The sequence below is a fragment of the Urocampus carinirostris genome, chromosome 11 (genome assembly GCF_059441175.1).
Source record: "Urocampus carinirostris isolate Australia breed hairy pipefish chromosome 11, RoL_Ucar_1.0, whole genome shotgun sequence".
NCBI lineage: Eukaryota > Metazoa > Chordata > Actinopteri > Syngnathiformes > Syngnathidae > Urocampus > Urocampus carinirostris.
In genome coordinates, this window is record NC_142359.1 from 11,855,657 (window position 1) to 11,880,257 (window position 24,601).

The 24,601-nt window shown below is 42.2% G+C and overlaps 1 protein-coding gene across 1 annotated transcript; it reads left to right on the plus strand.

Annotated features, from left to right (window-relative positions):
* Positions 1 to 964: 964 nt before the first annotated feature.
* On the plus strand, positions 965 to 22,527 carry il13ra1 (interleukin 13 receptor, alpha 1). Its single transcript, XM_088348001.1, has 10 exons — positions 965 to 1,116; positions 6,783 to 6,910; positions 6,972 to 7,128; positions 9,368 to 9,467; positions 13,053 to 13,219; positions 15,764 to 15,894; positions 15,959 to 16,100; positions 18,829 to 18,925; positions 19,400 to 19,481; positions 21,682 to 22,527. Exons 1-10 carry the CDS (start codon positions 1,032 to 1,034, stop codon positions 21,793 to 21,795), a joined length of 1,203 nt encoding a protein of 400 aa, XP_088204127.1. The 5' UTR covers positions 965 to 1,031; the 3' UTR covers positions 21,796 to 22,527.
* Positions 22,528 to 24,601: the final 2,074 nt, after the last annotated feature.

Genomic DNA, 24,601 nt, shown 5'->3' on the forward strand with positions numbered 1-24,601 from the left:
TTTTTGTAGGATTCTTTTACTATTTCTGCAGTGGTATTTTGAAGGATTCTTGTGATATTTCTGCAGTATTTCTGTAGTTGTATTTTGTTGTATTTCTGTAGTAAAATTAATGGTACTGTTTGTGCTATTTCTGTAGTAGGATTTTTGTAGTATTTCTGTAGGCTTCTTGTATTATGTCTGCAGTAGTATTTTGTAGGATTCTTGTGATATTCTGCAGTAGTATTATGTATCTTGTGAGATTTCTGCAGTGCTGAAAGAATTGTGTTTTTTAATCGAATTATAAACGTGTTTGCACAGATTTTCTGGTTTTATCTTACATAGTTTGTCTTGCGGGCAGCATGGCGACACAGTTCTGAGGTCATGATATTGAACCTCCTGTGAGGAGTTTGCATGTTCTCCCTGTGCTTGCGCGGTTTCCTCCGGGCACTCCGGTTTCCTCCCACATTCCAAAAACATGCATGTTAGGTTAATTGGCCGGTCCAAATTGTCCCTAGCTGTGAATGAACGAGCGAATTTTCTGTCCCTGTGTGCATTGCGATTGGCTGACAACCAGATCAGGGTGTCCCCTGCCCACTGCCTGAAGATCGCTGGTATGGGCTCCAGAACCCCTGCGACCCTACTGAGGATAAGCGGTGCAGATAATGGATGGATAGTTTGTCTTGCCGTGAGTAAATATGAGCCGTGTTGTGTCTGTAATATTGATTATCGGGGATTTGACAATAATAAATGGGTTAATTGGCTGAAGTTGACAGGTAAGCGTAGAGCTGCGTGGATGGAATTCCTCCTTTTCTTTTCTCCATTTTCCGACGTGGGTGGCAATAGTATTGGGAAACTGCAGGGACGAGTGAGCCGTCACTTTCCACGCATTCCCCACCCACTCTCTTCCCGGGATGCAGACCTGGGAAGCAACTCGTTAGCAGGGGTTTGCCCCCATTTTCCTGCGCTTTCTTATATTCCGTTTTCCTACTATTGTCTCTCGGTGATTTCTTTATGAAACTCTGACAAATTGAACCGGAGAAGAGACGCAAAACATGCGGAATCAAGAGGAGGTCACGTGTTGGATTTTTGCCGTTTTTCTCCACTTGTCCCTTTCGTTTGTACTCCACGGTGAAGCGGGTAAGACTTATCAAGTACAGATATTGAATTAAGTCTAAAAAAATATATATTTTATTTTTGTTTTTAAAAGACAGCGACGCGGTTGGTTTATGGTGCCAAAGTGCAAACGCGCACCTTCGCGGGCGGACTTTGCGATTGTTGTTGTAAATCTTGATGATAATATGTGTATTTTTACGAATTTTTGAACCTTGTTGCAGGGAAAAATCGTCAAGTCGAAAGTTATGGTCGTGTAAAATGAGTTGTTTCCAAATTGGGGCTCCTGCCTCTATCGAGTGATCGTCATTTCAAACAGTATCGCTGCAACATGCAATTTAACTTTAAAGGAGTATTGTGCATAATTTAGCTCCTCCTTGTCGTAAAAATACATTTTATTAAGTTAAAAAATATCTGTATTTTTTTAAGTAGTAAGCAAACATACATTAACTGTCCTATACACTCCAATCAATCCATTTTCAGCGCCACTTATACCCATTAGGGTCGCGGGGGATGCTGGAGCCTATCTTCGAGCAGTGGGCAGAGGACACCCGGAAAGGGTTGCCAGCCAATCACAGGGCACAGAGAAACAGACAACCAATCACTCATTTACACCTAGGGACAATTTGCACCGGCCAATTAACCTGACATACATGTTTTTGGAATGTGGTAGGAAACCCACGCAGGCACGGGGAGAACATGCAAACTCCGCATGGGAAGGCTGTAGTAGCTGGAATTGAATCCTGGACTTCGGCACTATGCGGGTGCACGCTAACCACTCAGCCGCCGTGCCCCTCCATTAAAACTTGCCTTTTCTAAAATAACTTGTACACAGTTAATTCGTTGTCAAGTACCGGAACAGGACCCAAATGCGTGACGTTTCTCACACAAGACTTTTATTTTACGGGAATTGGGGAGTCATGCACATTAGGCAGCTGTCCGGCGTGGAATGATAGGAAGCCAGAGGCCGACGAGATAGATACCAATTGCCCGAGCAGATATTGGACGGATGGGGTCGATACCGGACAGGACGGGACAGACAGGATTGATATCAAAACAGGATATCGAAATTTAACAGGGCAAACTAGACGGAAACGAAACTGAAAACCAATATTAAACCACGGGACGGACAGGATTGATATCAAAACAGGATATCAAAATTATACAGGACAAACTAGACGGGAACGAAACTGGAAACCGATATTGAACAATGGGACAGACAGGATTGATATCAAAACAAGATATCGAAAATAAACAGGACAAACTAGACAGGAACGAAACTGGAAGCCGATATTAAACAGGACAAAATTAACGGGAACCATACCGGACAGGGAATACCAACAGAAAACGGGACTGTGTCAAAACCCACGTCTTGCCGGACAGAGGTTTCTTGACAGACTGACAAAGGAAGAGTGAGAGCACTGAGAGAGCACTTAACCCTGTTCCTGAGTACTGGTACACTTGAAATAATGGACTATAGTAAAAGTTTAACACTACTTCAGTGAACTCATGCTTCTTATCTACAGATTGTTAATTTAACACAAGTAATTTTACTGTGTATAATGAAAAATCTGAATTATTTCCACATAACATGATCCTCAACTAAAGGAAGCTGGACTATTTGTTCCCATTGTTGTTGCTATGGAGACCTAAAAACCTTGCTAAAGGCTGGGCAAAAATAAATAAATAGAAGAAAAAATGTTCTTAATGGTTACTTTGAGGTAATGTTTTTCCTTGTGCATTCTAGCTTGTTTTTTCGATTGCATGAAACAATAAATCTATTAGTTAAATAGTGCACACTGTCCCTTTAGAACAGGGGTCAATAACCTATCGCTTGTGAGCCTCATACTTGTTTTTTGCGGACCAGAACGGATACATGACCCACTTGCGTATGTTTTTCTCAGTTTTATTGGGAAGAAGGGAAAGGATTGCACACACGATCCGCTGAAGTGGTACTTCCGTGGCGAGCAATGGCGGGGTCGGGAGCGGAAAAAACAGGTCAGTAGCCGGGACAAGAGAGCAAAAAACGTGGTCGAGATCAGAAAATGTGTCGAAGCCGGGAAACAGATGGGAGCCAAAACAGGAGTGAGTCAGGGTCGAAAAGCTTGCCTAGAGTAAACTGAGGTTCGCAGACGGACTGACAACAGGTGACAGATAGACGAGGGTTTGAATAGGGACAGGGGGCCAATCAGAGTCCTAGGCAGTTGGTAAGTAATCATGACAGTTTTCCATGAGTACTTATGGTCAAGGTTGTCGCGTGCATAGCCACAATACTGATAAGGAATGCTGTTGGCCTAGTATATAGAGGGCAGAGTCTTAACTATAGTTTACAGTCAATGTGTCACACCAACAGACACCATATTGGCAGTACGTCACTAAGCAATCCTTTATATGGGAAGCTCATTGAATAATATATGTTCACTGTTGAGACACTTTATAAATAAAACCCACAGACCAAACTGTAAACACCCAAAACATCAGCCAGGCACACATAGCATTATAGCACGCTCCCCCTCTCTATTAACGGAAATAAATCTGTGAACTTTTCGTCTGCAGTTTTTTGTGACATTTTGACAAAGGAACTCTGCTTGCACCTTGTTTTGAAACTATTACTTGTGAAAAAAAATGAAAGTCAAAATGAGCGATTCCAGTCTTATGTAACCGTGGGAGGAAGACGAGTTTAAAGTAGTATATTTCTTGCTATTGTACACTGGCTCTGGCAGTATTATTATTTCATAAATTTGATCAGCTCAACAGTAAAATAAAATGCGCTTCAAAATATGTCATGATTACTGTTGCGAGGCACCTGTGCCCGCTCCTTTAGAGTCAACGACCTTGGACTCTGATTGGTTCCCTGTCACTATTTAAACCCCCGTCTTTCCGTCACCTGTTGTCAGTCTGTCAGCGAACCTCAGTTTACGCTAGGCAAGCTTTTCGACCCTGACTCACTCCTGTTTTGGCTCCTGTCTGTTTCCCGGCTTCGACCCATTTCCTGATCTCGTCCACGTTTTTTGCTTTCCTGTCCCGGCTACTGACCTGTTTTTTCCAACACCGACACTGCCATCGCTCGCCACGGAAGTACCACTTCCGTGTTCAGAGCAACTTGCTCCCCACGACCAGCGATCACCGGATCGTGAGTGCAATCCTTTCCCTTCTTCCCAATAAACCTGAGAGAAACGTACGCAAGTGGGTCCTGTCTCTGTTCTGGTCCGGACAAAATAGCTCTTGTCTGGAGATCGTTTTCTGGGGTTTTGCTGAATTTTGTCTGGCTCTCTTAAAAGATGAAATAGGTTCCCCTGCTTTAAGATAATACTTTAGAAAACAGTTTTGAATGAAATATTCACTAAATCCTTAGTTTTTTCTTCTTCATGTTGAGTCATATACTGTGTTAAGTGAAGACGTAGTAGATAAAGGACCATATGGTCACTGAGGTAAACACTCAAAAGTAAACTTTTAACACCACCTCAGTAACCATATGGTCTTATCTAGAGAGTGTTAAACCAACACTGGCAAGGGCGGAGGTTTGGTCTTGGAATTAATGAGCACAAAATCATAACAACCACACTTTCACTTCTACAGTGAGCGACAACTGCATCCATCCATTATCTGCACCGCTTATCCTCAGTAGGGTCACGGGAGTGCTGGAGCCTATCCCAGCTGTCTTCGGGCAATGGGCATGGGAGGAGAACATTATCCTCAGTAGGGTCATGGGGGTGCTGGAGCATGCAATGCAATGGATGTGCATGACTCCCCATTTCCATTAAAATAAAAGGCTTGTGTGAGAACGTCACGCGTTTGGGTCCTGATCCTGTTCTGGTTCTTGACATCCAGTTTTGTTGTACTTTTATATAATGACCAAATATTATTATTTATGTTTTTGTAGATCTATAGTTGTTGTTTTGGTAGTTTGTTATAAAGTCATCTTGGGGTAATTTTGCCTGCCACTAGTTATAAGTTCTCTCCCAAAACAAAACAAGCACAGAAATGCATTTTTCTTTTAAAAATTGAAAATCACATCCAAAGTGCAATACTGGTCTGAAAAATCGATATTAGTTTATTATTATTATTTTTTTTTCAAAATCCTGCAGCCCTAATTGGGGGTACCTTGAATGAAACCTAGCTAAAAACAAACCGGGACACCTAAAGTACAACTGTGTAAGTTTTCACGAAAATCGGTTGAGCCATTTCAGAGCCTATGAGTCAAATACAAACACACAAATCGGGTTTCAAATTTAATCACAAAGAATCAGATGAAAAAGATGAGATTTAGATTCCATGAAGCTAAACTAAGGGGAGCTGACAAGATTGTCCGCCATCTTGCTGCTACGGGTACCCCTAAAAACTCCAAAACCTTGTGAAAAAAAGAGTAAGAAAATCTTACAATTTGGTCACCTTAAGTGTCTGTCTTTTGTATTCTTCTTTGTGCTTTGTAGCACCTTTTTCAGTGACATTACTCAGGACAGTGGCATCTAATGGTCAAATATTACTAAGCGTCTCTTCGAGTGAAAACATATTATTGGTGGGGTCAAAACAATAATGCTTGATATTGGTGTGGGGGACATCCCACGCCAAATCTACCCCCCTTGAACACTGTTAATTTTGCTGGGTACCTAATACTGTCAAGAACCGGAACAGGATCAGGACCCAAACGCGTGACGTTCTCACACAAGCCTTTTATTTTACGGGAAATGGGTAGTCACACAGGGCAGCACGGCGGCCCAGTGGTTAGCGCGTGTGCGGCACTGTTCTAAGGTCTTGGGAACCTCCTGTGTGGGTTCAAATCCAGCTACCGGACTTCCTGTGCGGAGTTTGTATGTTCTCCCCGTGCTTGCGTGGGTTTCCTCTGGGCACTCCGGTTTCCTCCCACATTCCAAAGACATGCATTTCAGGTGGATTGGCCGGTCCAAATTGTCCCTAGGTGTGAATGAGCGAGCAAGTTGTCTGTCCCTGTGTGCCCTGCGATTGGCTGGCAACCGGTTCAGGGTGTCCCCAGCCCACTGCCCGATGATTGCTGGGATGGGCTCCAGCATCCATGCGACCCTACTGAGGATAAGCGGTGCAGCTAATGAGATGAGATGAGATGGGGAGTCATACACGTTAGACAGCGGTCTGGCGTGGAAAGACAGGAAGCCAGAGACCGACGAGATCTATTCCAGTTGCCCGAGTTGATATCGGACAGGTGGGGTCGATACCAGACAGGACAGGACAGACAGACAGGATAGATAATGAAACAGGATATCGAAAATAAACAGGACAAACGACGGGAACGAAAACTGGAGAGAATAATAAACAGGACAAAAATAGACAGGAACGAAACTAGAAACCGACATTAAACAGAACAAAAATAAACGGGAACAATACAGCACTGGAAATACCAACAGGAAAACAGGACCGAGTCAGAACCCACGTCTTGCGAGGCAGAGGTTCGTTGACGGACTGACAAAGGAAGCAAGAGAGCGCTGAGCCTAATATAGACAGAAAGCCAATCTGTTAATGAGCCGCAGCTGGCGCCACACGGGCGGGGCCAATTGGGCGCCATGGCAACTGTGAAAAATACTCCCTGGCGGCCAAATTGGGTACAGCAGCTCCAGTGACTAAAACTATATAGGCCAAACTAAAATATTGGATTATTCTCACCCAAATCTTTTTACATTTTTAATGGCATTTATTTTTCTTCTGTTCTTAACCAAAAGGTCGTCTTCCTCCACCTACGGGGCTTTCCTACAGATGGCTGGATCCATTTACGGTGAACGTGTATTGGCAGAGACCAGACCAGCTCCCGGACTACTGCAAGATCCATTACAGATTTGGACCTCACAATGTAGGAGATGAAAATTTGTTTTTTTCACTCGAATATTTTTTTAATTTTTTATTCTTAACAGTCTTGCACTAAGTGGACAAACTTTACAAAGATCCTACTCAGCAAGGACGTCGGTTCTTCTGGTTGGACCGTTAAAGTCCGAACTGCCGGACTGCAGGATTGCGGCAAAAACGAGAGTGAATCTGCTTCGATTGTCGTCCATGCCCAGCAACCTCCAGGTAGAGACGATTTCAAACATTGATAGAAACTTCATTTGACGGTGTAGAAATAGGTGTTTTCTGAAGGTCTACTTCAGGGGTACAGTTTTTCAGCATGCGACTGAAAAGGACCTTGTCAGGACCAGAACGGAAACTGGACCAAATTGCGTTAGTTCGCTAGGCGGGAAGCAAATCGCTCTTGTACTCGGATTGTGATCCAAACACTGAAGTGGATCTTCCGTAGCGAGCGACGGAAAAACAGGTTGATAGCCGAGACAGGAGAGCAAAATATGGGTCGGGGTCAGAGACGGGTCGTAAGCCGGGGCGGGAGAGCAGACGTGGTCGGGATCAAAAATGGGTCATAAGTCGGGACGGGGGAGTAGACGTGGTCAGGATCAAAACGGGTCGTAGCCGGAGACAGACGGGAGCAAAAACGGGACAGGTGGAAGTCAAGGTCGAAAAAGGCTTGCTTAGTATTCACTGAGGTTCGCAGACGGACTGACCACAGGGGACTGACAGGACTGAGATCAAATAGTGCCAGGGAGCCAATCAGAACCAGGGGCAGTTAGCGCCAAAAGATCGGGCACAGCTTAGTGACCAAAAAGCTTGCCTTGGTAGTTGACTCCTGAAGCACAGTTTGTCTGTGATTTTTTTTTTTGCTGGGACAGTAAATTGGCTGCCATCCTCTCCCGTTCTTGCGCCGACAGCTTGCTAGCATAATTGGAATGCTTCGTAGCCAAGTGACGACTTTTCTTTTCTTTGATAAACTCATGTTTGTTTTTAGAAGGGGGAAAGCTTTTCCGCAAAAACTGAGAAGACTGCTTCTTCTGGGAAAAACTTAACCACGAAGAAAATGGGGCAAATGCTCAAGCGCACCATCTATTGGGGAAATGTGGGCATTTCAGGGGAAAGTAAATAAACAAGGTTTGCCAGTATATTTTGATATAACTGGGAGATGTTTGGTGTGCCGGATTAAAAAGACCAACGGGCCGTATATGGCCCGCGGGCCGTCTTATGCCCATGTTTGGCTTAGTCACATCAGTAATCATGACAGACCTAGTCAAAACGATTTACATGCATTAAATTAAAATGTGTAAATAACCACAACTCAATTTTTCCATAAGAGAGCTTTATTCTAAAAATGTGGCTTCCGTTTTTACGTGAACCCTTTAGTTTTTTTGTGCTTTGAAGTAGTTTAATATGAGGTAACTTGAAATCGCAAGATGGCGCTTGTTTGCTAGCATTTTCAAAGACGTTCTTCTCTATAGCATAACATGTGTATTATTTGCCCTCATGTAGGCTTTAGATCAGGGGATGGTGTCGTAATAGTCTGTAACAATAGTTTGCAATAGTCTTTGATCTGTGCAGCCCTTTGAGACTCTTTGTGATTAAAGGCGTCACAAATAAACATGATTTGACTTGACGTTATATTTTGTGTCAGTCTGTATGTATGAGGTGTTAAAATGTAATGTGGTGAATATGGGTGGAAAATGATTTATTCTAACAAACAAATTCTTGACCAATTGAATTAAAGAGCCGAGTTTATTCTTTCCAAAACTCGTCTCGCCTTTTTGGAGCACCACATACGTTTTTAGATTATGTCAGGAAAACGGATGAAAAACCCTGTTTGTCAGAACCAGAACTAATGGTAGACCCAAACGCGTAACGTTTCACACAAAAGTTTATTGGGATGTCGAGGAAGTCAGGTGTGAGGAAACCAACACCAGTGATCAGGTACTCGCTGGAAAGGAGCAAGCAGCTCACGGGATCGGAGCGTGATCGGAATGGGGAAGTGAGGGGATTTGCCGGGGCGGGAGATCAGAGCGTGGTCAAATGGGCAAAACGGGTCGAAAGCCGGAGCGGGAGATCAGAGCGTGGTCGGTGGGCAAAAACGGGTCGATAGCCGGAGCGGGAGATCAGAGCGTGGTCAGTGGGCAAAAAAGGGTCAATAGCCGGAGAGGGAGATCAGAGCGTGGTAGATGTGCAAAAACAGGTCGTAGCCAGAGACGATCGGGAAATCAGGAGCAGACTAAGAGGGTACGGATGAAGACGGGACAGACGGGAGCCAGAATCAACGTGCTTGCCTTGCGTACGCGGAGGTTTGCTGACAGACATACAAGGAGTGACCGGCCAGGGTTTTGGTCCAGTTCTTCTTGTTAGGACATGCCACGTCAACTAATTTTTAGCTAATTTTGTTTTTAACTCATTTTTAAAAAAACACTTTGAGGAAAATCAGTCTGTCTTTTTTCCTACTTAACAGCTCAACTGGTGACAGACTTCAAATGTTTACTCAGCACTGAGAAAATGGATTGTTCCTGGATACCGCTCGACCGCTCCGGGAACTTGACCCTCCTCTACAGGTGAGGAAAACTGATCAAATGTTAGTTGTAATGGTAAGGTCTTAACTCTGAGCCAAACCCGAACCAAATTTATGACTTTTTCAAAAGAGTAAGTATATGTTTTTAACATATGTATACTTAAATGACGTGTGAATACTAAAACAATAATAATAAGAAGAAAACAAATCTGTGTTTGCCGAGCCATCATTGGTCTTCTTGGTCTCTCTGCCTCTCTGTCTTAAAGTGTCTTGTTAGATCTTAAAGGACATATTACTGCTTTAGTTTATCAACCCACTGATGGATGGCCTTAAAATGTTCTCGTCAAAAATGGAAATTTGTGAGTTCAAAGTCAAAGTCAGTTTTATTGTCAATTCTGCAGCAAAAACAGAGAATTGAAATTGCGTTTCTCTCAGCCCTTTGTGTCTAGAAAATAAGAAAACACAAAAACACTATGCTAGGACACACTACACGAAGACACACATGTAGACAGTTCGACAGATAAATAGACAAAGCACACATAAGTCATAAAGTGCATTGTGGTACCTAATGCAATAAAGTTATTGTTTGAAAAAATATCAGAAATGAGTGAGTACCGATACCAATATCTGTGCCGATGCAAGCCTGATTTAAAGGGACATTTCTCAGGACCAGAATGGAGACATGACCCACTTTGTCATGATTGCTGATTCGGGGGACCTGCGAATGCCCCGTCGGCGCCAACAGCCCCTAGCGCTGATTTGTTCATGGACCATTTTTAAACCCCCGGCTTCCAATAGGAAGCCGTCAGACCGTCCTGTGAACCTACGCTTTTGCTAGGCAAGCACCGTACCCTGCGACAATCTCCTGCTCCGTTTTCTACTGCCTGTTACCCGTTGCCGACCTGTTTCTGGACCCGTTTCTGCCCTGATCTTCCATCCCGGCCATCAATCTGTTTTGCTCTGTTTCCAACCTAATACTTGTTGCCGACCTTTTTTCTGGACTTGATTACCTTGCGCCCCTGTCCCGGCTAGCGACCAGCTTTCCTGCCACCCACGACTATCCTCGCTTGACGCAAAAGTGCCACTTCCACGTTCCTACCACAGCCACCCGTGTCCTACGATCATCGGATCGTGGAAGCAAGCACTGCTCTCTATTTCAATAAAACTGAGTTTAACGAACGCTATTGGGTCCTGTCTCCGTTTCTGGCTTGTGACACACTTGCGTTACGTTTCTCTCAGTTTTATTGGGAAGAAGGGAAAAGATTGCACACACCATCAGGTGATCGCTGGTCGCGGGGAGCAGGTCGCTCTGAACAAAGAAGTGGCACTTCCGTGGCGAGTGATGGTGGTGTCGGGAGCGGAAAAAGCAGGTCAGTAGCCGGGACGGGGGAGCAAAAAACTTGGTCGGGTCAGAAGCAATTCGTGAGCCAGGAAAGGAGAGTAGACGTGGTCAAGATAAAAAAAACGGGTCGAAGCCGGGGAACAGACGGGAGCAAAACAGGAGTGAGTCAGGGTCGAAAAGCTTGCCCAGAGTAAACTGAGGTTCGCAGACGGACTGACAACAGGTGACGAAAAGGAGTGGGTTTAAATAGGGTCAGGGAGCCAAACAGGGTCCGAGGCAGTTGGCGCCAAAGAAGCGGGCAGAGATGACTCACATCATTAATCATGACAACATTGTGTAATATTTGACCACAAGATGTCGTCGAAAAACAGTGCTACAGAGCATATATCAAAAATATTACTAAAATATATGTATTTTTAGTTGCACGTCCATTATTTTAACATATTGTCAATTTTCATTTTGATTTTTGTTTATATGGTCATGAAGGCTCTTTTTGTCCTGCATAATCAGACAGGAGCTCTCTAGTTAATATAACATCAGCAGACACAAAAATATAAATATAAAATGTAAATGTTTAACAGCTGCATGCCAATGCCAACAGTGTGGTTCTGATCATTGGAGCGGGGTTTCAAACCACAGTCAGTGTGGGACAAGGCTTCATTCTCTCTCTTGAATTATTGTACATCTCACTGGAGAGGATCATGACCAAAGCCCTGGACCCACATGGAAGTACAGTCACCATTCGGGGACGCAACGTCACTAACTTCCGTTTTCTGATCATATTGCTGGGTTGGCAAGAGACGAACAGGAACTCAGAGGTCTGGTCAATCGCCTGGACCGAGGTAATGACCAACAATCCCCACGGTTTTACCACAATCCTCACCATCAACTACCAAGAGCTTGAATTTGTCACAAAATTTAAATATCATGGAGCTGTCATATCAGAAGACGGGTCAGAACCAGAAATCATGGCCAGTATAGCTCTAACCTCAGCCACACTCGCCAGACTTAAACCCATCTGGACGGACAAGAACAGAGCTGTGAAATCAAAGATCAGACTCATGAAAATGCTGGTTACTTTCATCTTCCTCTATGCTTGCCAGACATGGACTCTCACAGCAAAACTGGAAAAAAAAATCCAGGCCATGGAGATGTGATGTTACAGGAAACTTCTAGGCATCACCTTGACAAACGAATGATGCGTGACACCATCAGAAGCCACAATGGACCCTACGAAAAACTGTTAAACAACAGTGCGTGGACAAAAACTTCAGTAGTACGGTAATATCACAAGATTATCAGGACTGGCCAAGGGAACACGAGGAGTAGAAGACAGAAAAAGAACTGGATCGACAGAATCAAGGAATGGACTAGTGCGAGCATTGCCACCAACCAGAAACAGGCCAGGAATCGTTCCCAGTGGTGAAAACTGTCCAGAGTTGCGTCCTCAGTGGTTCCATGATGACCCAGGTGGTTAAGAGATCCCTGAACTGTGAAATGTTTCTACAGTCTTATTTAACTTACACTTTGGTACAAAACACAGGCTTTAATTATCATAAAGCACGTCTCCTTCCCCCAACTCTTCACTAATAAAATGTGAAAATTCGTGTTTGTTTCAGGTTCGGTCCTATATCTGTCACAGTTGCCATGGCGCCCAATTAGCCCCGCCCGTGTGGCGCCAGCTGTGGCTCATTGACAGATTGGCTCTCCGTCTTTTTAAGCTCAGTGCTCTCATTTTTCCTTTGTCAGTCCGTCATTGAACTTCTGCCCCGCAGGACGTTGGTTCCGACTCTGTCCTGTTCCTGTTGGTATTTCCGGTCCGGTATTGTTCCCGTTTATTTTGTCCTGTTTAATTTCGGTCTCCAGTTTTGTTTCCGTCTATTTTTGTCCTGTTCATTATTTTTTCCAGTTTTAGTTCCCGTCTAGTTTGTCCTGTTTATTTTCGACATCCTGTTTCATTATCTATCCTGTTTGTCCCGTCTTGTCCGGTATCGACCCCATCTGTCTGATATAAACTCGGGCAATTGGTATCAATCTCGTTGGCCTCTGGCCTCCTATCATTTCACGCCAGACTGCTGCCTAACGTACGTGACTCCCCTGTTCCCTCAAAATAAAAGGCTTGTGTGAGAACGTCAAGCGTTTGGGTCCTGATCCTGTTCTGGTTCTTGACAATATCAAGTTTTTGTTCGGGCCTGGGTCGAGTCGGGCTGATTTTTTCATGCCCGATTTCACCTCTGGTTCTTTGGCTAAGTGCACAGGAAGTTGAAGCTGATACCTTTATTTCAGGATTTGGGGCAGCTCTGCAGAAATCCGCCAAAGTTTGGAATGGTGCAAGCATCCTTACCACCTCGGGCTCCGGGACGGCTGCTACCTGAGCGCTGACTTCCTCTACCAAAAAATCTGCATGCTTTTGAAAAGTGACACATCAATGAGGACATTTCAACCAGAGAAAGGTTAGTTTTTTTATGTGTTGCTAGAAAATTATTTGATTTTCAGCGAAACTGTTAATGAGTCTGTTGTTGAGTCGCAATCTACCGTATTTTGCGCACTATAAGGCGCACCGGGTTATAGGGCGCTACAATGGGAACGTCGACAAAACAGTCAGATTGTTCAGTCAAACTTATTACCCCCTTAACATTCCCAAAGCTTGTAAAGACGCAAATACGCGTCGAGAACACGTGCGGATGCGGTGTCCGTACGATGTCACTCACATGCATCGTTCCATCATTCGGAAGGTTAAAGTCTTGGGATTCAAGAAATGCCAACCATTCCTCAGTTTCTATTTTCTTTTTCGCCCGCAACTTTACTGTGCATATGACAAACACTTGGAATTGAGTTTAATTTAAAAATAGACACTCCATTCCATCCATTATCTGCACCGCTTATCACAGAAACATCGAGTTCAGTCTGAAACAAGATACAGGGCTAATATAAAACGCGGAGTAGCTCACCGAAGTTGTTGTGTTCATAATAATGTGCAGCCAATGTCCTCTTATATCCGTGAGTGTAGTAAATCCAGGAGAGTAAAATATTTACAAATACAGAATAGTAAAAAATGCTTTCTGTATGCCGTCAACCACGTGCTATACACATTCATCTTTTTCGGCCAATTGCAGGCTTTGTTTTGCCGTTTAAGCCTGTAAATGATAAAAAGGATCCGCCCCTTGACCTCCGAATAACTTTAGTCAATAGTGATCGATTCAAATGATGATTGACACATTGGTTAGCCAATAAAACGCCGGTAAATAAATCCCAGCATACACCGCGGACTACTTGGCGTTCGGGGGAAAATCTAGTCGGCGGCTGCAAGTTAGTTGGAAGACTTTGCGACTTAATGTTGATCCATAAATAAGGCGCACTGTATTATAAGGCGCATGGTCAGCTTTTGAAAAAAATAAAGGCTTTTAGGTGCACCTTATAGTGTGGAAAATACGGTATGTGCTTTTAAAGAAATTATAACAGTAGAAAACACAAATTCAGTATTACTATGACAAGATACTGTATAAATATCTGCCTTATCGATATGTTTGCCTTTTTTTCCTATTATTTTTATCTTAATTCTCTCTTTCAAGTGTTTATTACCTGTTTATGCTAGAGTGCCATGTCTAATCTTACTGTTAACAATGTTCCCTACGTTGTTTTCAATGACAATAAAGAAAATTCTAATTTAATTACTCGTATGTCCATACCATTGTATGGTTGGGGAACACTGAAATATAGTATTTTATTTGTCGAATTGCAAAGTCTTTATGAAGTGCACGAGATTCTGAACTGAATTAATTGAAAGGTATTATGGGAAGTAATTTGGTCATCCTGGAAGGGATAGATGTCTGGCCGCTCACATTTAACAACGTTTGTTACTTACATTGCTTGGACTGAGTTAAGAAAAAAAGAACAAAAAACAAAAAACACATCATTGTTCCGATTGTTATTCTCTTTGTTTTTTTAGTTCTCCAACATTCGTATCTGGTAGCATGACTAAAAATAGTGTGATAATGAGATAAGACTTAATTTCTTTTCCTATGGCATCTATGTCCCTAGCGGTTAGGATTCGGCGCTTTTACCAGGATCATTGTGATGCTATTATGGTCAGTGATCAATACCCACAGATCTGTCAGAACCAGGACAGGATCAGGACGCAATTGCGTAACGTTCTCGCACAAGCCTTTTATTTTACGGGAAATGGGGAGTCATGCACGTTAGGAAGCCGGTCTTGCGTGGAAGGACAGGAAGCCAGATACCGACAAGATCGATAATGAGTCAGGATAACGAAAATAAACAGGACAAAATAGACGGGAACGAAAACTGGAACCTGAAATTAAACAGGACAACAATAAACGGGAACAATACCGGACTGGAGATATCACAAGAAAACAGGACCAAGTCAGAACCCACATCTTGTGGGGCAGAAGTTCATTTGACGGGCTGACACTGAAGCAAGAGAGCGCTGAGCTTTATACAAACAGAAAGTCAATCTCTCAACGAGCTGCAGCTGGCACCACATGGCAACCATGACAAGATCAATATTTTCTGGGTGCACTTTATAATCCGGAAAGTACGGTAATTTGAAAATTGATTAATTGTTCCACCTTAAGTTGTGTTGGGGCGGCATAGCGGCTGGTGCCGAGGTTAAGGGTTCAAGTCCAGCAACCGCAACCCCGTGTGGAGTTTGCATGTTCTCCCTGTGCCTGTGTGGGTTTCCCCTTGGGAACTCCGGTTTCCACATTCACAAAAACATGCATATCAGGTTAATTGGCCGGTCCAAATTGTCTCTAGGTGTGAATAAGTGAGTGAGTTGTCTGTGCCTCTGTGCCCTGTGATTGGCTGGCAACCAGTTCAGGATGTCCCCTGCCCTCTGCCTGATGACAGCCGGGATGGGCTCCAGCACCCCCGCGACCCTACTGTGGATAAGCGGTGCAGATAATGGATGGATAAGTTGTGTTGCCTGTGTAAAACTTGCCGGGAATGTCCTTAAATCCCGTGTGGCTTTTTCTTAGTGGTCGACCCCCCGAGACTGCACGTCACGGTCGAAGGCGATAAGATGAACCTGAGTTGGGCCCCACCGGAGCTGGCGTCGCAATGCAGCTGGACTTACGAGTTGTGCTATAGCCAGTGCGACGGAAAAGAGGTATGCATTTTGAAGAATGACAATTCATGAGAAGGGGTTTCTCCATTCGGTGGTTATTTTTCAGAGATGCGAGCGCTTCATTCCACACGGAGAGATTAGACAGATCGTCTACGATAGAAGTTGCCGTTATGCGTTCCGGTCCCGGGTCACCAGTGGCAACTACTGCCACAATGTGGCGAGCGACTTCAGTGCACTTATATTTTACGGTAAGAGCAGTACGCTTCATGATATCCACTAAGAGAAAAAAGGGAAGATATACACAAGAAAAAAGTGAAAAAAAAGATAAAAGGGTTAAAAAGGAAGAGGGGAAAAAGTTAAAGGGGAATAGTGGAAATGATGAAATAAAACAAAACAAAAAGTAAATAGAGGAAATAAAGGGAAATGAGGAAAGGGAAAGAAAAAGGAAAACAACAGGAAAATCAGGAAAAATTATGAGACAAAATGGAAAAGAAGAGAAAGAATCGATCGTTCATAAGTTGAATTTGTTCGTAAGTTTCTTTAGTGTTATATTTTGTATGTTTAAGGTCTATATAAGTATGTTTAAGGCTTGTATAAGTAACCTGTATTGTTTTGTACTAAAAAATGAACATTTCATAAAATAATTTGCTCATTACAGATAAATAAAGTTGAGTTTAACTTACTCTTGGGAGATGCACTTCAAGAGTGTCCAAACATTTTCTCAACCGCATCAATCTTTGTTATTCCTCTCTCATTTTTACACTTTACACCAACGATATTGAATGAATGCATGAGATATTAAACAATAAAAACGTCAAAGTTCTTAGCGCGCTAAAGGTACAGTACACGTAGTTTGTTTATACACGAACCAGGAAGTAGAAAATGAATTTCTTCTTCGGGGTGGATGCTGGGTGACCTCTACAGCACTGTCCTCTACTCGTAAAAAGGTGCACACAATACAAAATCTAACTGTCCGGATATTTTTCGACATTCTGAAAAAAATGTTCCTATCTACCGTTTTACATTAGTCGAATGGTCGTAAGTAGGGGAGCGTCTGTAACTTCTCTCGGTAAACGACATAAACATTATAATATACAAATCATCCTAAAAATATACTGTATTGGATAAATGGTCACTTTCCTGTTTTCTCCATTTTTTTTTAATGAAAACGTAATTTGTCCAGATTGGACAAAAGACTGTTTTTTTTTTTTTTAAACGTGATTGGCCGATGTCAGGCATGTATGCCTTGAAAGGGAAAGTGTGTATTCTTTAGCACCTTCTAATGTTAAAAAACGTCATTCATGTTAAAGAAAAACATTTAAAAGTATTGCTTTATACAATAACCCAAAATTTGTGATTATATAAAAATAGCTTTATACCTGTAGGTTGAGAAATTTCAGTTGTTTTACATCACACGAGCCTAACCTAGGACGACTGACATGAGTAAAATGGCGCGTGTTGGTCACTTTGAAGCTCTGTAGTTTATATTAGTCCTTGTTCTTTTTAGCACTTGTTTTCGGTTACATTACAGCACGTCAGCCAAATCCAATACCTCAATACCAGTGTTTTTCAGCGCAAAACTGAAAAACAGTAAATAGTCACCGTTACTGGTTAATCCATTTAAAAATAAATTCTATTAACTCCCAGATTACTGACACTAGAAAGTACCGCGTTACACTGAAAGTAGGGATCTAGTTACAAATTACTCTATATATTCGTATAGAAGCTGACCCCCTAAAAACTGCTCTAAGATAGCCAAATAATAAAAGAAATAGAAGAAAATGTGTACACCGACCATATTCCTTGGCTTGTACAATTGTAAGAGCTTGCAAACAAGCACTTACGAGACACTCCATATACATTTTGTCTCTGGGCTTCAAACCTCTAAAAGATCTCTTTCATTTCTGGGTACTGTCCAAGACATTTTATTTTCTTCTCCAGGCACGGTTCCTGTGTAAACCGCACCTAACAGTCTCCACTGGTGACGCTCAACCTTCCATCCATCCATTATCTTCACCACTTATGTTCAGTAGGGTCGCGGGACACGCATAACCAAATATGTGCATATGAGCTGACTCCCTGATTTTAGGATTTTGTTTCATAGTTTTAAATTCAACTTGGATGTGAGTACATATAGTAGGGAGAACGTCTCCATCAGGAGAAATTCAGTGTCCTCATACTGTGTGCTTCAAACGGGGCCACCCTCACTGTATTTAGTTTTATTTTGTAGATCAATATTAACTTGCTAAATATTCTCATTGAATGTGACATTGTGACTGAACTAGGAGTAAAGGGTTTAGTAATAAGAGGACATTGTTCTTTACGATCTGTCAGACAGGACGAAAGGAAGACTGAGATCACTTGCGCTCGTTTCTTGGTTTTATTGAAAGGAAGGAAATGACAAGGTGGGATTCTTCGATCCGTTGGTTGGCGGATTGACGGAACTTGGCAGGCGGGTGAAGGCTTGGCGGGAATGGTCGCGGACAGGTAATCGTAGTGTTGTTGGCCGGGGATGGGGCTGGAGAAGAAGGACGTCGTAGTATTCGGAAAAGAGTTCAGGAGTCAGACGGGCAGAGCAGGTCGTAGGCAATTACAGAAACGGGTTGGCAACGGAGATCAATCAGAAGAAAACAGGGAGCAGGCAAAGAGTCAGAGGTACGGGCTTACTGAGCTGAAGGCAACAGGTAGCATGAGTACAATCAGACAACTTGATTCCGGAAGCTGAAGAGTTAAATGGACAGGGTGCGCCAATCGGCTGTCCTGGCTGTTGGCGCCAAAACCTGAGCACAGGTGTTCCCAATCCAGGTGATTGTGACACGATCTGCTTTTAATAGGTAGCAGAGAAACGCATCATGTTGTAACGACAGTCGAGTTACAAAATGTTATTGAAAAAGGCGTTGCAGTACTCGTTACAAAGAAAAGTAATTACATTTCGGGAACTTGTTTCTCTAAAAATGATCTTCTTTTCCCCCGCAGGAAGTAATCAGCCTAGAGTCCCGCTTACGGTTATAGCGGTCGCCATTGCCGTACTCCTTTCGGTGATTGTCCTATTATCCTGCTATTGCTTTAGGAGGTTTGTTATCCAATTCCCAAGAACAAACTGCGCCTCTTATTACCAGGGTTGGGTAGGGTTACTTTAACTTGATTACTTTCAATTACTTTTGGATTACTCCAATACCAAATATGCTAATAAAAGACAAAAGAAACTAAATATGAATAAAATTACTAAATTTTGTGCAGGCTTGGGGAGTAACGGAATACATGGAACGGCAAAAATGATGTTGGCAAGCTGTTTGGATTTATTTTCATTTTGTTTCTGTCGCATTTTATGTTAGTTTTGCCGGAGATCAAAGAGATCAAAGCCAGGAGAGAAAGCTTACCACGTGTTGTGAGCCATTTTACTCATATTTAGTTTCTTTTGTCTTTTATTAGCATATTTGGTATTGGAGTAATCCAAAAGTAATTGAAAGTAATCAAGTTAAAGTAACCCTACCCAACCCTGCTTATTACATCATATGTCAAAGTGGCACTTTTTGGTCTTTTGCAGGCACAGTGGTGTTCTTTTCCCGGTCATTCCTGACCCATCGGCGCTATTAAAAGACATGATCAATGGCAACGCGGAAATCAAGGTAATTAAAACCAGATTTGAGTACATTATACAGTGGTACCTCTTCATACGTGCCTAATTTGTTCTAGAATCATGTTCGTAGCTTATTTTGCTCTCGTAATGAGCGAATTTTCCCCATATGAAATAATTGAAATCTGATTGATCCGTTCCCGTCCTTCCAAAAACATCCAAGTAAACCCTAGATAGCTATAAAAAACTTCTTCTTGAACACTAAAAAAAAACATTCCAATAGTAATCAGAAATAAAAATCTCTCACCTTTCGGAGAAGTTCACCGTTTTGAAGTCAAAAAGGGTGAGGGAAAAAATGTTTTCAGGATTATAGGGGGGGTTATAAAACCCATATATTTTTCACATGCGAGACAGTAGAAGTTTCAGATGTATTTCTGAGGATCATCTTAGATTAGTTGTTAGCCTGTTCACAAGCAAGTTAGCTGTAGAGAATTAATTACCACAGTCACTAGAGGTATGATCAAATCGGACATTAAATAATGTCAATCATCAAGTCGGGCCGGTCGGGCGTCTTTGTTGTAATATTTCTGCATTAGTATTTCTCATCTCATCTCATCTCATTAGCCGTACTGCTTATCCTCATTAGGGTCGCGGGGGGGCTGGAGCCCATCCCAGCCATCTCCAGGCAGTGGGCAGGGGACACCCTGAACTGGTTGCCAGCCAATCGCAGGGCACACGGGGACAGACAACTCATTTGCTCATTCACACCTAGGGACAATTTGGACCGGGCAATTCACCTGAAATGCATGTTTTTGGAACGTGGGAGGAAACCGGAGTGCCCGGCAAGCACGGGGAGAACATACAAACTCCGCACAGGAAGTCTGGAGCTTGATTTGAACCCACGACAGGTTCCCATGACATGAACTGTGCCGCACAAGCGTTAACCACTGCGCCGCCGTGCTGCGCATTAGTATTTCTGTACTAGGATATTTGTAGGGTTTCTGTTGTATTTTTCTAGTATTAGAATAGAATAGAATAGTATATAATATACCTTTATTGTCATTGTTACAAAATGGGTTAACATATTGTGACAACGAAATTGGGCATGACACTCCAGGTTCACACATTCACAGTGAGGTAAAAAAAGCCAAGAAGATAAAGGAACAGAGAAGATAAGGTTATAAAACAAGGAGGATAAGGTCATAGTTATAGTTTACTCAATATTTACACAAGAAATGTCGGCATGTAGGATGTTACATACAGTTTGGTATCGTAATACAGTTACTACATTATTACATTATTATTACTAATGTTGTGTAGTATTTCTGTGGTAAGATTTTTGTAGTATTTCCTCAATAGGATTTTTGTAGTTTGTCATATCCTTGTAGTATTTCTGCAGTAATATTTTTGTAATGGTACTCTTGTAATCTTTCTGCATTAGTATTTCTGTAAAAGGATATTTGTAGTATTTCTGTCGTATTCTTCTAGTTTTACTATAGCAAAGTTTTGTAGTATTGCTGTTGTAAGATTTTTGTCGTATTTTAAGGGGAGCAATTGGCTTAGGTTGCAGGTATGAAATGGAGAGACTGTTGAAGATACCTAAGCACTTGAAATTTAACTCACTTTAACGTCAATTCAATTGAAAAAATATTTACACACTTTTTTGCCCATAGCAGTTTGCATGCGCAAACTGGGACAAGCCGGTGTCGAGATCTCGAGCGGTCTCTAGTGGTATCCACTGGGACTGCTCATGAACTGGATATTCCGTCATCAGGGTTGGGTAGGGTTGCTTTAACTTGATTACTTTCAATTACTTTTGGATTACTCCAATACCAAATATGCTAATAAAAGACCAAAGAAACTAAATATGAGTAAAATTACTAAATTTTGTGCAGGCTTGGGGAGTAACGGAATACATGGAACGGCAAAAATGATGTTGGCAAGCTGTTTGGATTTATTTTCGTTTCGTTTCTGTCGCATTTTATGTTAGTTTTGCCGGAGATCAAAGAGATCAAAGCCAGGAGAGAAAGCTTAGCACGTGTTGTGAGTCATCATTTTATTCATATTTAGTTTCTTTTGTCTTTTTATTAGCATATTTGGTATTGGAGTAATCCGAAAGTAATCAAGTTAAAGTAACCCTACCCAACCCAAGATTTTTCTGCCAAATAAAACCCGTATCTTCTCGTATAAAGAGGTACCACTGTACTTTGAAGAGCTAAATCACTAACTTTATTCTGTTTCCCCCCTTCAAGACCTTGCCTAAAGTTTACACCCCCGTGGCTGATATTATACAACCCTGCAAAATTATGGGAGCTCATGAATCCGAGCCACTAAAACACAACATGCTTGATGAGCCGCCATGTTGATGGGCCTTCATAATGTTTCAATTAGGACAATGAGGAAATGGACCTAATCTTCTGCAAAAACTACTTAGTTCCTGTCAGGACATTGAAAAGTGACATATTCTCCACTGTCCCCCAAGTGGATTTGCTGGCAGTGATCATCGAAGTAGGAGGAAACGAGAAGTTTCCGGAAGAGTTGGCGTATGGACGGAAAAAATACACTCAACAGCTTTTTAGTGATTATGTTCTGCGTTTGTCCCACTTGCACTTTGACTTGATATTTTTTCAACTCAGGAAAGCTTATGTACTCTATATTTGTACCGGATTTTCCGCACCGAATTATAAAGCGCACCCCCAAAAATATTCTTATGTGGTATATTTTCATGTATAAGGCATAATACATTTAAGTTAAAGTAATTTATTTCAGAGAACCTACATTAACATTATGCAGGGTTCGTACGGGTGCTTGAAAGCCTTTAAAACGTTTGAATTTTAATGTGTGTTCAAGGATTGAAAAGTGCTTGAATTTTGGGTGAAGTGCCCGTAAATGCTCGAAAATGTTGCCATGTTTCTCAACAAGTTTGCTTAAAAATGACGCCGACACTGCTATCTGGCGGCTTCATATGCCATTGCATTTCTTCTTCCCTCGTGATTAACTGCAGCTGGCATTAGTTTGTATGGGATTGTCTTACGAAGCCTCATCACGCCCAACAGGACAGGTGCATGCTATGTTTGAACAGGGCACTATGAAATATGTATTAATGTAAGGATTATGTATAAATTATGGATATTTATTATGGGCCATGTTTCCCAGTGGTGAATTGTAATGGGAAGATGACAAAGCGACCATAGCGCTGTTTTACTTTTTATGCACTTTGTACTCTATGTGAGTCACTCAAGAGGTTTAGTCCAATAAAGGAAACATTGGTTAATAGTATTGTTTTTCCTTAAAACTGTTTGGCATTGACATGGCAGCTGGGTGGTTAGCACGCAGCGCCACGGTGCGTTGGTCAAGAGTTCAATTCCAACTAGGGCAACTTCCCTGTGCGGAGTTTGCATGATCTCCCCGTGCCTCTGTTGGGGGTCCTCTTGTCACTCCGGTTTTCCCCCTGCAGTCCGAAGACATGCATGACAGGATTATTGGCCGGTTCAGCTTGTCCCTAGGTGTGAATGAGCGAATGACTTGGATGTCTCTGTTTGCCCTAAACTGGTTGGCAACCAGTTCAGGGTGTCCCCTGCCCACTCCCCGAAGGTAGCTGCCATAGGCTCCAGCAGCCCCTGCAACCCTATTTTTTAACATTTAGCAAAAATGTAAATGCATACCTGTTAACTTAAAAGTTATCCTTGTTGTTTATACGTTTTTTTTAACACTTTAAATTGCGTATGTCGTATAACAATTTATATACGGGGAAAGTATTTAAATTTATATCATCTTGACCATTTTGGATCTAATCCTGATCGTGTCGCTCACTAGTGTCAGACGAAAATAGCATCGGAGATTGCTTATATTGGTATGGCACACTAGTTTATACTCTATGAAGCTTTTATTTGGGAAATAAAATAAAATTGTTTACACAAATTATTTTTTCATATATTCTACATAGTCTCTCTGTGAGTAAAAAGGTAAAAATCTGGACAACTCTATCACTTTATACATTGGACAACGGATTTTCACTCATTACGTCTAATTTATCCTGTTTATTTCCGTTATCCTGATTCTTTATCTATCCTGTCTGTCCTGTCCGGTATCGACCCCGTGATCTATCATTAAAAACGCCAGCAGCCTTAAAATAAATCTGTTTTTCTAGTTTAAAATAATAAAGATAAAATGATTGACACAACACTAGCATTTGAGTCCACGGCTGCTTTATTTTGAAGAGGAAGTCTTTGTGCGTGAATAAACCGATACTGCCACGGTTGCCATGGCACCAAATTGGCCCCGCCCGTGTGGCGGCAACAATGGCCCATTAACAGATTGGCTTTCCGTCTTTTTAAGCTCAGTGCGCTCCCTCTTACTTTGTCAGTCCGTCAACGTACTTCTACCTTGCAAGACTTGGGTTTCGACTCGGTGCTGGTCCTGGTCCTGTTGGTATTTTCCTGCCCGGTACTGTTCCCGTTTATTTTGTCATGTTTAATTTCGGTTTCCAGTTTTGTTTCTGTCGAGTTATGTCCTGTTTATTATTTTCTCCAGTTTGAGTTCCCGTCTAGTTTCTCCTGTTTATTTTTGTAATCCTGATTCTTTATCTGTCCTGTCTGTCCTGTCCTGTCCGGTATCGACCCCATCTTTCGATATCAACTCGGCAATTGGAATCGATCTCGTCGGTCTCTGGCTTCCTGTCTTTCCACGCCAGGCCGCTGCCTAACATGCATGACTCCCCATTTCCCGTAAAATAAAATACTTGTGTGAGAATGTCACACGTTTGGGTCCTGATCCGGGTCTGGTTCTTGACATATCCAACAATCACACTAGATTTTTGTTTTGATAAGTCTGCCGCTTTCGGTTATCAACAAGCACAAGTTGCCTTTTTATTTTGTAATATTCTAGAGACGGATTGTGTTTCCTGCATTAAAATACAGTGAGCAATTAAATCTGTTTTTTAAATTCAAAAGGTTGGCATGAATGCAGGTGCCACTTTTGTAAGGTTTATTATAGCTTAGTAAGGGGAATTAGAATTTTGAATAAGGTGAACTTTTGGCTGAGGTTGACAGGTATTTTAATGACTAAAATCGTCCGGGAAACGAGCAAGTCCTAATTTATTCGTTGCTCTTGAGGGGAACGTTGCCCCTACCAACATGGAGCCAGGAATATTCACATGCCTCTATTTACTTC